We start from the raw sequence: 14599 nt of genomic DNA, 5'->3' as shown, positions 1-14599 counted from the left end.
TTAGCAACTCAAGTTTTGATCACATTTTAGCACCAAGTTCATTATGAAAACAGGATACCATATGTTTTTCTATATATATATATATATATATATATAGCCTCCATGAACAAAGTAGTTTAAACAGAAGCCATGGGCAATATGACTCAAACAAGCCCATCTTCCACCTAAGTCACCAACATTAATCTATGCTTTGTAGCATCATCCCAGGTGGTTTTGTAAATAGAAGTTTAAAATTAAACAGATGAAGTGAACAGGTAAAACCACAGCAATAATGTAGACAAATGTAAATGCATCCATTTTGGACCCAAGGGTATAACAGGATACTTTCCAAAAGGTGAAAAGCCAGAAACAAGGAGGTCTGAAGATACTTGAGGTTCCAGGTGCACAGATCTTTAAAATGTCACAAGCAGGTGCAGAAAATCATCAAAAAGACTGATGGGAATGTTATCCTTTATATCTGAAGGAATAAAATACAAAGGGCTAGAAGTCATACTTCAGCTATATAGAACCCTGGTTAGACATACCTGAAGTGAAGTACTGTGAGCAGTTCTGCACACCATACCTTGGGAAAGATATAGTGCGATGTAGATTTACCAGAATGATACCTGGACACCAAGGGTTAAACTGCAAGGAGAGTTTGCACAAACGGTGTTGTATTCCCTGGAATTTAAAAGGTTAAGGGGTAATTTGGTTAAAGGGCAATTTGATTAAAGTTTAAGATATTAAAGGGAAACTGGGTGTAAAGGGAGAAACTATTTTCGCTAGTTGGGAAGTCTAGGACTAGATGTCATAATCTAAAAATTAGAACAAAATTAGGAAACACTTTCATAGAAAAGGTGGTCAAAGTTTGGAACTTGTCCACAAACGGAATTAGCAATTGTGTATTTTAGAACATAAATGGATAGAATTTTGTTAACCAAAGGTTTTAAGGGATGTGGGGCTATCAGGCATATGGTGTTAGATCACAGATCAGTCATGATCTCACTGAATAGTGGAACAGGCTTGAGGTGCTAAATTGATTATTCCTGTTACTATGTTTCTAAGTAGATTGAATGATTGACCTAAGTTAGCTACAAAAATCTTAAAATTAAATTTTTTTCGTGATATGCACAAATCCCAGTGCCCACGATTTTCAGATATAAATTACTGTGGTTAACGAAAGTTATTTCACCAATTAAAAATTTACTGCAAAAACCATCCCAAAGACCACTTACTGATGGAATATGTTTTCTTATGCTCCAAGGCTCTTTCAGAGGTTCACCATATTCTGCAAGTAATATCATCCATTCTGCTTAGGCAAGACTTCGAAAATAGAAAAGTTACACCTGTCACAACAGTGGATTGCAGTCCCAATTTACAGGCATATTGAATTTTTAAGGAAGATGTGTCCTTTCAAAAAAGACATACAAGCAAAGACACTGAACAAAAGATGGCTCAGAATGTAACCACTTCCGGGCAAATTCCTATGTGGATTATACTTGACCGACTAGTCCAGAAAGAACATTGGATGTTACACCTAAAAAGGTATCAAGGCCTATTCAGACAGAGACAATTGAAAGGAAGAGATGAAATGCAAAAGACAACTTTAATCTCATGTGGTTGCAGAGACAAATTACCACATCTCAGCAGACATCCGAAACCATCTTCTGTTGAGTTATATCTCACAACGTGGAGATGATCTGAGTTGAAAGACATGTTTTTTTCTCCCTTCCAGGAATATACAAGGAAATGGGTTAAAAAAGCTAGCTGCCAGCCTGGTCTGCTAGTGTGCGCTGCAAGAGTCACAGCAGGAGACGATCAACTAGGCATCCCTGCAGCTTGCAAGCAAAAGTCCCTATCTCTATTGCTGGAGGAGGCAAAAGGCTGTCTCTTTGTGTTGCTGGAGGTAGGTCAGCAAAGCCACAATCAGAAAGGAAATAGGACAGTTTCTTCAGCCAACCTGTAGAACCAAGTGTCTCCAAACCAACTGCTCAACTGTCAGTCAGCTCTACTGGAATACCTAACTTAACTACCACAACGTTTCAACATCTACACCTTACGGACAAGCTAAAGACCAATTCATATATTTTTAAAACTTTTATTTTGGACTCAACTTCTCATTTCTTATCTGTGTATGTGCGTGTTGTGTTATTTTTTCCTCAGGTTTTTAATAATTAACAAACTTACATTCTCTTTGACTTAAGAAAGCCTGGTTAAATTGCCTCTAAAACATAAATACATTTGGACTGGGAAAAGATATCCATGGGGGAAAGGAATCCCTTTTAAATTAACCTTGTTGTGACCAACCGAGGGGGTTGAATAAAGAAAGGGAACAAGCTCATTCTTCCTCACCCGAGCACTTAAGAAAATTGGGGTTGCGTTCGGGAAGTTGACAAATTGGGGGACCTCGCCCGGGGACTGGTCAGGACACACCCCAGGGCGGCTGCCTTCATTCAGCAGTTTGTTGTCTACCACACTTCCTCCATACAGTGGGAACCCAGTAATGGTCCCCTCTCTTTTCTAACATTGTCAGAATTGAATCAATAGGCATAGGTCAATTTAAAATGCATGTGCATTTGATCTAATACCATAACATGGACGTGGGCCCTAATGTGGGAAGATTGCAGAGGGAGAGATAAATGTTTATGGAGGCACTTTATCCACAGGAATAAAGCTGCAGTAAAATAAAAGTAAAGCATAGTGAATGCATTAAATCATAAATGTAATATTTTGGTGTTGGTGGAATTGGGGTCCAGGTACTATGAAATCTTCATTAAGGAAGGTATATCATGAAATAAGGAACTGGAGGATGGATGCCCTCTGGAGTCATTTTAAATACTACTGCAATGAACAATGAAGAGTGGGAAAATAAAACACAGCTGTCTGAAAAGACAGATTTCTTAAACATGAAAGTTTATGAAACATACTGTACATTATACATATATGTACATAGTCTCAGGATTGGTCAAATGATTCCATGCATGCAAAATGTAATACAAATTATTTACAAAGACATTTGTAGGCTTCATAAGAGAAAACATATTTGGGAAAGTTTAACAACTGAATTCATGGTACAGACAGATAAAATTACAGAAATATACAAATTCTGAATTAAAACATGAAAATAAAACATTACATGAAATAATCTGTATAGAATAGGGAAGTAGTACATTTTTAATACATTAATTTACACATGATTTTAGGCAATCTTTTTGTATTGCAAGAAACAAATGTCCATATCAAACAGCTTTATACTTATTTTGTTTTAGAATTGCAGTGAAATGCTGTTATCAAATTCCCAATTATTCAAAATCATTTTTAGTTGCAAATTACAAGTTTCCAACAGTATTATCGATGAATAAAAATATGCTAATTACAAAGGTGTTTTTTTCTTTTACAAATTTTGTTCGCAAACATTTTCCATATACACATTAAATTTTTATATACACTGATCTTGTAGAAGAATCCTAGGGCATATACTTTCCTGAAATTATTATAGGGCAAGCTGGTTAATGTGCCTGATATTTACATGCGATTATGGAATATGCTACCCACAACCCAAGAATTTGGTCTGTCACTTTGCCTCATTTATTCTATTGCCACATTTTCTCGGCTGAAGCTTAAATCTATACAACTGCAATCTTGATTGAAACTATACCATTATCCATAACTGAATCAGAACACTGAAAACATGTTACAAGCAACATTTTTATTCTGTTTTGAAAGTTGGTGATGTACTATCTGGAAAAAAAAATCTTTGAAGGACTAATAATTACAAAAAAAAATCTTGGCCTCAAATTTAACAGTACAGTACTATAAATCCAGTTTATTATTTGTGCAAAAGTTTGTTCTTTAATTTTGTATGAAATTGTCACAAAAGTGCTCCAGGCTCGGAGAAATGCTTCTTGTAACATAAAAATGCTCCCTATTCAAACTACACTCCACTGATTTCACAAAACCAGTTATTTATACAGAAAATATATGCTTGTAGATGCATGAAAAGTACAAAGAAAAATAATTACTAATTTAGAGGTTCTTCTGCAGTTATTTGACAATCAGTAAATGTCAACATTTCAAAAACATTAATACAAAGCACATGCTATTTTTGTGATAAAAATCTCACTCAATTAGGTTCAATTTAGAGAGAACAAAGCCTTATGATTTACATATCAGCTTCACTTGCAAAACTTGATGTGAAATAATTTCAGGGCTGGTGCTCTTGTATACAATAGGAATCTGATTTCACAATCAATATCCGTTTATGTTAATAACCGAATTCACGTTGACAGTGTATCTCATGGAATGTAAAAAACTGTACTGGAAGATATAAAGTGACTATAGCTGTGTTGAGCACAGGCATTAAAATTGTCTTATTTGGGCACATTAAGGGTTTTGATATGGAATAGCATTTGTGGAAGGAAGAGAGGCTATATCATTTAGCACACATGTTTAAAGTAGAGCTTAAGGGTGGGCCTAATGTGCCTGAACATAGCTCTAGCGAGTCTCTTCCTGGAGAGCTCGTTTTAGCTCCAGTTCAAATTTGAATTTTTAAAATACAATGTGTTTCCTGTCCCAGTAATACCCCTTTTGTAGTTCTCCTTCCAACAACTGTCTGAGACTCTCAACCAAAGAAATACAATAAAAGAGAGATTAATTCAAAAACAGAAATTTGCAAATTCAAGTTGTATATTGCCAACCAATAACCAGCATTTTCACAAACTATTAATCTATAATGGTTTAACTGAAGTAAACTTAATCATTTGTAATTTCTGTGAAGATATGCAATCTTTGCTGCATTTTGAAGTGTAATGTAATTCCCTCTATAGAAAACTGTTTAAAATTAAATAAATTAAAGATTCATATTTTCTGAACAGAGTAAAAAGACTTGCTAAAATATATATGCAAACAATATCATACACCAAATTAAATAGATGGAAATAAGCTTACGCTAGAAAACCAATTCCGAGGCACAATTTAAAAACTATACAATTAAAATTTATAAACAATCGCTTTGATACAATATGCCAGCTTTAACGTTTACGTGCTGTGTTTACCGCTATTTCCACAGAATACAGTATCCTTTCTTTTTGGCATACCAAGGGTTCATTGGAATAAAACTGAACATTATACAGTAGTTAAATACATTTCATGATTCACTAACATTTGTTTGCATCAAGGAGTCAGCTTATATGCAATAAAGTTATTGCTATTGCATTTAGCATTTATTTGAACAGACACTGGCTTAGTTGTCACCAGAAACTGGTGGAAATTCTTCCAATGATTGTTCAATTGAAGCTAGAGTGCAAAAACATTGAAGAGCAGAATCTGTTGTATTTGCATTTAGTCTACAACTTCAATATCTTGGTTATCAGCAGCTCATACTGCTAGCAGGTCTAGGGAAACCCTAGTTTCCCTGGACTAAATGGTTCAGTACATTTTCAATTAATACTATAGTAAAAGCCATTCAAATCACTAGGTATAACTTTACTTCCTGTATTATGAATCTTAATTATAGTAAAAAAACTCAAATACAAAATGTAAACACTTGCTTACTTTTTTCCCTTCTTTCTTTCATTAAAATTTTATTTTTGTTTTACCTAATCTAATCTTTTCTTTTTTAACCTTTTAATAAACACTTTAAAACCATCAAAAAAACATTTAAATTATTTAACTTTCCTTTTAGATACCCCCCTCTGCCCATTGTCGAGCACTCACCATCGATTTTGGAGGCAGGAAATGAATATTTTATATAGTAAAAGTAAGCAGGCAGTTTTCCAACATCAACCTGAGATAAAGGCGCAAAAACGATTTCTGCCAAAGATCCGTCAGATTATCGGGATAGCCAAGGGAAATTCCCAGCACCCTGTCCCAGATTTTGCAGTTAAAAATAATGGTGAAGCTATCAGTGCTTACCAGTATTAAACAGTAAACCAGATAGCGATTTTCAGTGGCTGCACATGCACAGTTAAATGTGGAAATCAGCAAACTGCTGTCCGAGTTGCCCTGCTTCTCGAGAGGTTTTATTGTAACACTATCTCGCTGAGAGACTGTGCATTGAAATACATGGAATGGCATGAGGTTGGTGTATTTGCATGATAGTTACCAACTAGCCTCACCAGAAAAAAATAGGGCTTCTCCATTCAAGTATAAGTGGATTTTTAACAGCATGATCATTTTGAATTACTGTCAAACCATCTCTCTGGCACTAAAACTTTTTATTTAAAAGTGTGGAGTCTTATTCTTTCAGACCTAAATTATTGTTGGAGGCATAAAAAAAGTAAAAATTTAAACTTGCTTCAACTCTCCCAATCCCATCTTTCCTTCTCTATTATACTTTCTGTACATGATTTGGCATTTAATTAACTGTTCCAACCTACATGTCCTGGTTTAGATGCCACATGCCTTAGTAAGAATTCTTCAATCTGTTTGGTTAAGGAGACATCATTGCTTGCCCTGTTCATAGAGATCACAGATCCCCTGTAGAGTATGGTATTTTGTATTTCTAATTACTGCAAGTTCCAGTGCAAAGTCCATATAAAGTCTGTGGAGAAGAAATTATTAAGTGCCATCCTCAACAGTTCCTATAGTCTTGTGAAACATCCTGCCTAGTTCACAATTAATGGAAACTTTAATCCATCAACTAGTCCCTAGTTCTATGTGGCAGGGCCAGATTTTGATGTTAGCTGCAATTTCAACAACTTGTTCAAATATTATGGCAGACATTTTTGACAACAGCCAAAGCAAAAGCAGTATGACAAGAAATCTCTTTAATAGAAATAAATTATTTCCTTAAACAACAGGGAATGATTTCCAACAGACACCTGCAACTCTAAACCAGAGGTGTTATAATCTTCCTGCTGCCAATGGCGAGAACAATAACTGTCAGATATACTTTCTTCTATTTATGTTAAGGCAACATGCTTGATGCACTTGCCAATTCAGTAAAGTAAGAAAGGTGCACTCAGGTAGCAAATATGTGCACAGTCAGTGCGATTGAATATCAGGCACTCTGTATAATGGGCAGCCGATCTGCAATTGCCTGTTTTGCGTCACCACCCTAGACAAATTTCTACCCCATAATTTCAAAATAAAAATTTGCTTGAGACAAAAATTGGCCATGCGGTTGATAATGAAAAAGAGTGCTGTGGACTACAGGAATATATCAATGGAATAGTTTGGTGGCCAGAACAGTGGCAAATGGAGTTCAATCCAGAAAAGATTGGGGTAATGCTTTTGAGGAAAGCTAACAAGGCAAGGCGATACATAATAAATGGTGGGACAACAAGAAGTGTAGAGGTACATAGGGGCCTTGGAGTGCATGTCCACAGGTCCATGAAGGTGACAGGACAGGTAGATAAGATGGTTGAGAAGGCACATGGGATACTTATATTTTATGCTTCAGCTAATAAAGGCAAGACCTTGGAGGTTATGCTGGAACTGTATAAAACATTGGTTAGGCCACAGCATGAGTACTGCATGCAGTTCTGGTCACCGCCCTATAGGAAAGATGTGATGGTATTAGCGATAATATACAGAAGATTTATAAGGATGTTTGCTGGACTAGAGAATTTTAGTAATGAGGAAACAATAGACTAGTGCTGTTTTCTTTGGAAAAAATGCAGCCAAGGGGAGAGCTAATGGAAGTGTATAAAATTGTGAGGGGGTTTAGATGAAGTGGATAGAAAGGCCCTAGTCCCTTTGACTGAGGGCTCCATTTCTAATCAATGACCCTATGGATAAGAGATGGGAGTGTTAAAGGGATTCAAGGGGTAGTGGGGATCTGGAAATCTGCCTGAAACAGTTGTAGTGACAGAAACCCTCATAACACTGAAAAGATACTTGGATACGCTCTTAAAGTGCTGTAAACTACAGGGCTAAGGTCAATGAGCCAGAAAGTGGAATTAGGCTGGATATTTCCTGGTCAGTGGGCAAGGACACAATGGGCTGAACGGCCTCCTTCTGAACTATAAATTTCTGAGATTCTGTGTATCTACATTTCCACTTAAGTAATAATTACCATAATTATAAACACATGCTGCAAATACCATGAAGGGAAAACTGATCTGTTCCAAGAGGGGAAGAAATGCTTCACAGCAGAGAGAATCCAAATGGCTTGCTGTGCAATGATTTCTCGATGCTTTCAAAACATTTGAATACAGAAAGCATCAAAATGGTAAAAATAATTAATTTCAGTTGTAGCATTTCACACAATCTTCCACTCTGACAAAGTCAACATTGTAACATACCAATTTCACTGAAATGTTAGCAATGGGTTTCAGGCTCCATCCACACCATCTCTGATAGTGAAATGGACCATGCCAACTTCCATCAGGAGCTGGATAACATCCAGGTTTAGGTAGGTAACATTTACGCCATGCAAGTACCAGGACAATAATCACCTCCAATGACAGAACATCTAATCACATCCCACTGACAATGTTCAACAGTGCCCACACATCAACATCCTGGTGATCTCCAACACCAAATGTACAAGCGCAAGGCAGATAATTGGTTCTCCGTAGTTGGTGGTTCACCTCTAGGCCTCTTCACCATCAAAAACTCAAATAAGCAGCTTGGGGGAATACTCACTTTCTTAGATGGGAACAGCCACAAGACACTACACTCCATGCAGGATAAAGCAGTCTGCTTTGCCAGATTCCTCGTGACTGAACACACCAGATAGAATGCACTGATGCAATTCTGCAAGCTCACCTTGACAGTACTTATCAACTCCATGACCTCTACTGCCAAGACTGTCAAGGGGCAGCAATGTCATGGGAACAACATTATCTTCAAATTGCACATCATCTTTACTTGGACAGGTAACCATTCTTTCATTGTCTCTAGGTCAATATTATGGGAATTTCCCTGGCACCCTTAATACAAGGACTCGTGGCAGTTCAAAGACAAGATCTAACACCCACCTTTTCAGGGCAATTTAGGATGGACAATAAATGCAGCCTTGCGAGTGATTCACATCCTGAACGAATCAGGAGGAAAAAAAAATCTATCCTGGTAAGCACTCCAGCTACACTGATGTTTCAATACTGTGTACATTAACTTTTGAATTACCCTGAAAATGTAATTTTCTTTGAACTTTCAATTATGACATATTAAATCTAAATTTATGTAGGCTTTTAGCTGTATATTACAGGGAGAAGACAATACTTTTCCTTCTGGAGAAACTAATTCAAATCTGCCTATTGTTTTGAAAAAGAAAATGGAACAATAGCTTAGTTCCCCACTGCTGGCATCTGAGGTATATCATCCTTTACGAAGCAATTCCATAAAAGACCCACTCCTGTTTTTAAAATTTTACAGAGTATGTAGCTTCAAACTTGAAATTACATTTAAAAACCTGGCATCCGGCTCTTATTTATAGCCCTAGGAATGTGCAAAAACTACATAATCAAGTTTCTAATTGCAGATTAACACCTATTAGCCAACCACTCAACACCAGCCTAGATATAAATTGATTCAATTCACATGTCCCTAGTAGCTTTCTGCTTAGCCAGCATATTGTCTACTGGCTCGAGAGCCTGAGATTGAGGCTGTGATTGCACTGGTCACCACTTGTGGCTTACTGTAATCGAAGCACTTCTGCTGTGGTATTGGAGCACCTGGAAAGTTTGTTAACATGACTGTGAGGACTTCACTTCTGGAGTTTTTAATCAATCAAGCACTGGTTTGAATAAAAGCCATTTGACAACAAAATCTTCAATTTAAAAATTCCTTATACAAATAAGATGTTTGCCCCTCTTAGTGCAACCCTTCATGAAAATATTTGCCTCAATAGGGATTTAAATCCTGCACAGCTGTTTTGATCAAACTAACAATCCTTGATTACAGCCTCTATTTTTGAATGATCACGACTATGGCATGTTCCCCAATCAAATGGTGAATGCTTGGAAAGTAGGAGACAGAGACTAGGTATACAGGGTTTGGCAAATGGTTTTCCCCCATGGATCTTTTCTGGGTATACATCAAATACTTGGATGAAGAAAGAGAGCTGCGTATGTAAATGTGCAGTTAACACTTAAGTTTGGCAGCACAGTATATTATTATATTGTGTAGATGGGAGCAGAAAGTTGGAAAAAGTCATAGTCAGATTGAGTGGAAAGGGACAAGGCAATAGGCAAGTGTGAAGTCAAAACGGTACACTTTGAATTGAACAAAAATAATAGAACACAGAAACAGAAAATACCTTCAAAAAATCAAAATGAAGACAATGAAATGTCACAAAATGAATCAACAGTAGGCTTGATTTTTAACCACAAATTAGAGCTTCCCTGTAAAATCTGGAAACAATGAGCAGTTGCTCAGCAATTTACCCTCCATGGATGAGGGGCCTATGGAGGTAGAAGAGCAAATGAATAGTACATTATTATATTTCCAAACAAGAATTTTCATTCTTCAAATGAATTTTAACCTCCATAAATATTCAGGAATGCCCTGCCATCTTTAGGATTTCCTCCTAGTTCTGGTGATTCACAAACTTGCTCTTGCTCGAGCCTTACGTTCTTGGCTGAAGTCTTAGGAAGGTGTATTTGGATCTAGTAAGAGCTGTAACTTTGATACACACATGATCAAGTAGTTGGTGAACAATCAAATCACACAAAGTAGAGTGAGATATATGAAAACAAAAACTTGAAAAGATACTAATAGATAATAAAAAGTTTTTGTTCTTGTGAGGGAAGGCCACAACCCTAAGAGCTTTGCCAGGTTAGCAGATGAAGTGTTAAGTGAGGAAGTTCACGTGGACTGACTGGGTAATGGCACAGTGTGGCTCAATATAGAGACTAATATATAAAGAGGCCCTCCATAACAGATTTCATTATCCAGAAGGCAAAAAAAAGTTCAAAATTGTCAAAAAAAAAACCAGTATGACTGGCACCAGTACTCCTGGAGTTCTATTTTCAGGAACACAAGACTGTTCAATTCCAGTCATTTTCAAGTTTTACTGGTTTTTGCTTTTTGCGTATAGCATTTGTTTAGTGATATGAAAACCAAAAATGAAGAAATCTGTCTTATGTCCTGTCCACAGGTAAGCTTGTATCTTGTGTACATCAACCACATTCTATTTCTTATTTATGGAAACAACTGAAGTAGCAAGATATCCGCACTGCGATTTCCTACAGGTAGGAATCAAAGTATTAGGGATTTGAAAGTGGGGAGATGAATTGTGATGCAAGTATTAGAGGCTTTGGCTGATGCCGTTGTCAGCCAGTCAGTAATGATGCATGTTTACCGCCAGCTGAAAGGCAAATTCAAGACTGAGTTGTACCTCATTGAATGGCATTAGTCTAACTTTGATGTCCAGGTCACATCCTAGCATCCAATACAAATAGGGCACTGCACAAGACCTTCTCCCTCAACAGCTTGTTCTAGCACAAATTCTCAGTGAGGATTTTGTTTAGTATATCCACAGCAGGCACCTAAACAATCTTGGCTTGCACAGCTCCCTCTCTAAATTTAGGACTGAAGTTGCTTTTACTGAACTGATCATTGATGCTTTCCTAGATTAGAAGAAATCCAGTAAAAATATCACAGTGGCCTGAAAAGCTTTCAATCATTTTTGTGTTATTAGCAAGCCCTACCCAGTTTAAAGCAAAAATAAAATACTGCAGATGCTGGAAATCCAAAATCTGAAATAAAAACAGTATTGTAAATACTCTGTAGGTCAGGCAACATCAGATAAAAGGTCACAGACCTGATATATTAACTGTTTTATCTCTTCACAGATGCTTTCAGACCCATTGAGTATTTTCAGCATTTTCCGTATTTATTCCAGTTTCAAGCAAACCTGGCATGCATTAAAATTTTAAATAGTCTGAGGCAACAGGAACAGTCATGGATGTCTGATATTTAAAAGGCTCAATGGCACTCAATATAAAAAGTACTATATGAACCAGTTGTTCTGGCACAGAAAACCTAATAGCCCTGAGAAAACAATGGCACTAGAGGGCACCAATTAAATTTAAAACTTACTAACTCACAAAGTTAAACTAAAATCACAAAAATAACAAAGCAACCAAAGAGACGTCATTATACAAACAAAACAACTGATCCAAAATATCTGTACACTGAAAATCTTTTTCCTTATGTTAATACTGCAAGCAGATTATACAAACTGCAAACTTGATCGAAAGTGTCATTTTGTCAAACTAGTGGGAGGAGGAAATCACCAGCATGGTGTGAACAATTAAATTGAAAGTGTTGCGAAAATGTTTCTTCCTCTTAAGTCTAGATGGAAGGAGCTTCCTATTTGTTTGCAGAGATTGAGAAAATGACAAAATAACTTATTCTTTCTTGTGTGGAAGCTATGGCTAGCTGTGTTCAAATATCTGGCAAAACAGATAAACATGGATATTTAATCGAATTGCTGGTTTAAGTAGTGAGAGCTGTTATATTGGCTTTAAAAATGCTAGTTTAACTATTATTTCTGCAAGTATGATTTTTGAACAAAACTTATTTTAACCTTGGCTGTAAAACTACAACTGAGTGCATGAATGTAACCATAATAAATGCTCCTTAGCACAGAAAGGAATGTTAATTACACAGCAGATAATTGTGTGTGTTTGGATGTAGGTAGTTCAAGTAGAGCTTGCACTGTAGAACCCACTTTCACCAGTCCCCTTTCTTCCAAGATATGATGAGGAAGACAAAGTTTATCCTAAAGAAAAAATAACAGATAGATTAGATTCAAAGTGAAGTTATTCTACCAGTTGTCTGCACATCTAATACAAGTTATCCTCTTCTAAAAGTTAGGCTACAAATGCCAGTTGCATTAGACCCTCACAAATCAGCCATTTAATTGGTTGAGAATTTTGTCATTGTTACTCAAGTATTAAGTGCACTTTTAAGTCCCATTTATACACATATTCAGTAAAGGGGGAGGTGAAAGGGTTGAAAACCAAATACAATGGGCAAAGAGGTAGCTTTTGATAGTCTGGACCAGGTATGAGTCAAGGCCCATGCGTATGGGTCTTGATTCTGATTGGGTAACACAGCCATGAATATGTGCCTGAATATGATTGGATAGTATAATCATGTATACATATTTTGGAATTATTGGATAAACGTAGTCACATGTATACCAACTCAATAGGGTAGAGATAGTAGAGCAGTGTGTCAGGCACTGATTTGATGTATTCAGATGTGCTCAACTATATTGTGATAATAGTACAAAAGTAGTGGAACATAATTAATCGGGGAACTGTATCGCCATTTCACGGAATGGTTGCGGCTCCCTTGCATATACTTGAATAAAACTGGTTGAAAGAAGCCTGAGTCCCATGTGGTCGCTGCAGGATCGGAGAGTGTTTGAACTCCACTTCACTCAGCATGCAATGTCATGACTTAACTCTGACAGAGCAGAAACCTTAGCCAATCTAATTTTCATACAAAATAGACATCATAGAATTGTTTTAGAACTAAATATGCCAAAATCAAAGAAGTTCCTTTAGGAATCAAGTGTATATCAGATGGTGTTTTGACACGAAGGAAGAGAAGTTGGTTCTAAAAGCAGTGGGAGAAGTTTGGAGTTAGCATTACCATGTAAAATTTGAAACTTTATTTAATATAAATTAAAGGAAGTTCCGTAAAAAAAACGCAGATCATCCCTCATCCTCCAAATGCAAGATGATTGTGAGACAGCAAGAATGATTACCAGTCAGATACAAATGTGTCATCAATCAAGACAGATTAAAGCCACTTATTCCAAACAGACCTGTTAATGCAGGTGAATTTACCCAGAAGCATAAGCTCAAAGAGGTTCCAATATCACCTCTACAGACAGAGATTCATTACTGCCTCAAGAGATAATTACCATTATTCCAGAGCAAGACAAAGCAACCAGCTCAACTATGCCAACTCATAAGCACAAGGTCACCTATGTTCTAGATACACTGCTAACTATGTGCACAAAGACTTTGACCTATTCGATAAACTGACTTGACTGATGCTGTCAAATTGCCAGCTCTCAGAGGATTCTAGTCAAATTAACCTCAGTAATCTATATCCATCTTGATCATGGATCCTGTCAAATAATAGTTAGCAGGCCAGTTAATGCTGAATTGTGAAATAACTGAACTGCCTCTGTAGCCTCCATAATTCATCGTCAGTTAAGTCTATTTGCTAAACAACTTGCATACTCAATGTCTCATCTTAAATGTTATTAATTATGAAGAGATCAATCGAGAATTATTAGTTCATGACCTCACAGTTTCTTGTCTTCTTTTGCGATTTGTCAAGAAGGGGTCAGTTGATTCCCTCAGCAGGCTGTGCATATTTTTAATAAGAGATTGGTACTATGAATGCTAACACCATTTGAACTGGTTAATGTAACAGCTTGGCGAGCCAAATTCAGGCACCATGTTTTTGTAGGCATAGAGTGGGAAGTAAAACCTAGTTCCTTTCTGTGGGATTGCAGCAACAGTTAAGGAGTCATCTGACATTTTCTACTGATTTCTTGATTAATAGCTTCCTGTGACTAGCTCTTCTGAAGCATCTCCTTGTTATTACTGGAGTGCTTTGTTGGGAAGATTGGCAGAGGTAGGCTTCTTTTCTACCACTATTTGCCACTGGACATTTGTAGGAATTTCTTCAGGATTAAGTGACA

General features: G+C 36.7%; 1 protein-coding gene across 7 annotated transcripts in view; it reads right to left on the bottom strand.

The window, feature by feature from the left end:
* Positions 1 to 2875: 2875 nt before the first annotated feature.
* The window catches only part of lrch2 (leucine-rich repeats and calponin homology (CH) domain containing 2), a 134235-nt gene continuing 122511 nt past the window's right edge, over positions 2876 to 14599 (bottom strand). For all 7 annotated transcript variants that reach the window (XM_041194720.1, XM_041194719.1, XM_041194723.1 and 4 more), the window contains one exon: positions 2876 to 12652. In XM_041194720.1, coding sequence (XP_041050654.1) covers positions 12533 to 12652 — 120 coding nt within the window. In that variant the 3' untranslated portion in view covers positions 2876 to 12532. The remainder of the gene's footprint in view (positions 12653 to 14599) is intronic.

The sequence above is a fragment of the Carcharodon carcharias genome, chromosome 9, assembly GCF_017639515.1.
Source record: "Carcharodon carcharias isolate sCarCar2 chromosome 9, sCarCar2.pri, whole genome shotgun sequence".
NCBI classification, from domain to species: Eukaryota; Metazoa; Chordata; class Chondrichthyes; order Lamniformes; family Lamnidae; genus Carcharodon; species Carcharodon carcharias.
The sequence above is the reverse complement of the archived record's forward strand: the minus strand, read 5'-3'. Positions and strand labels throughout refer to the sequence as shown.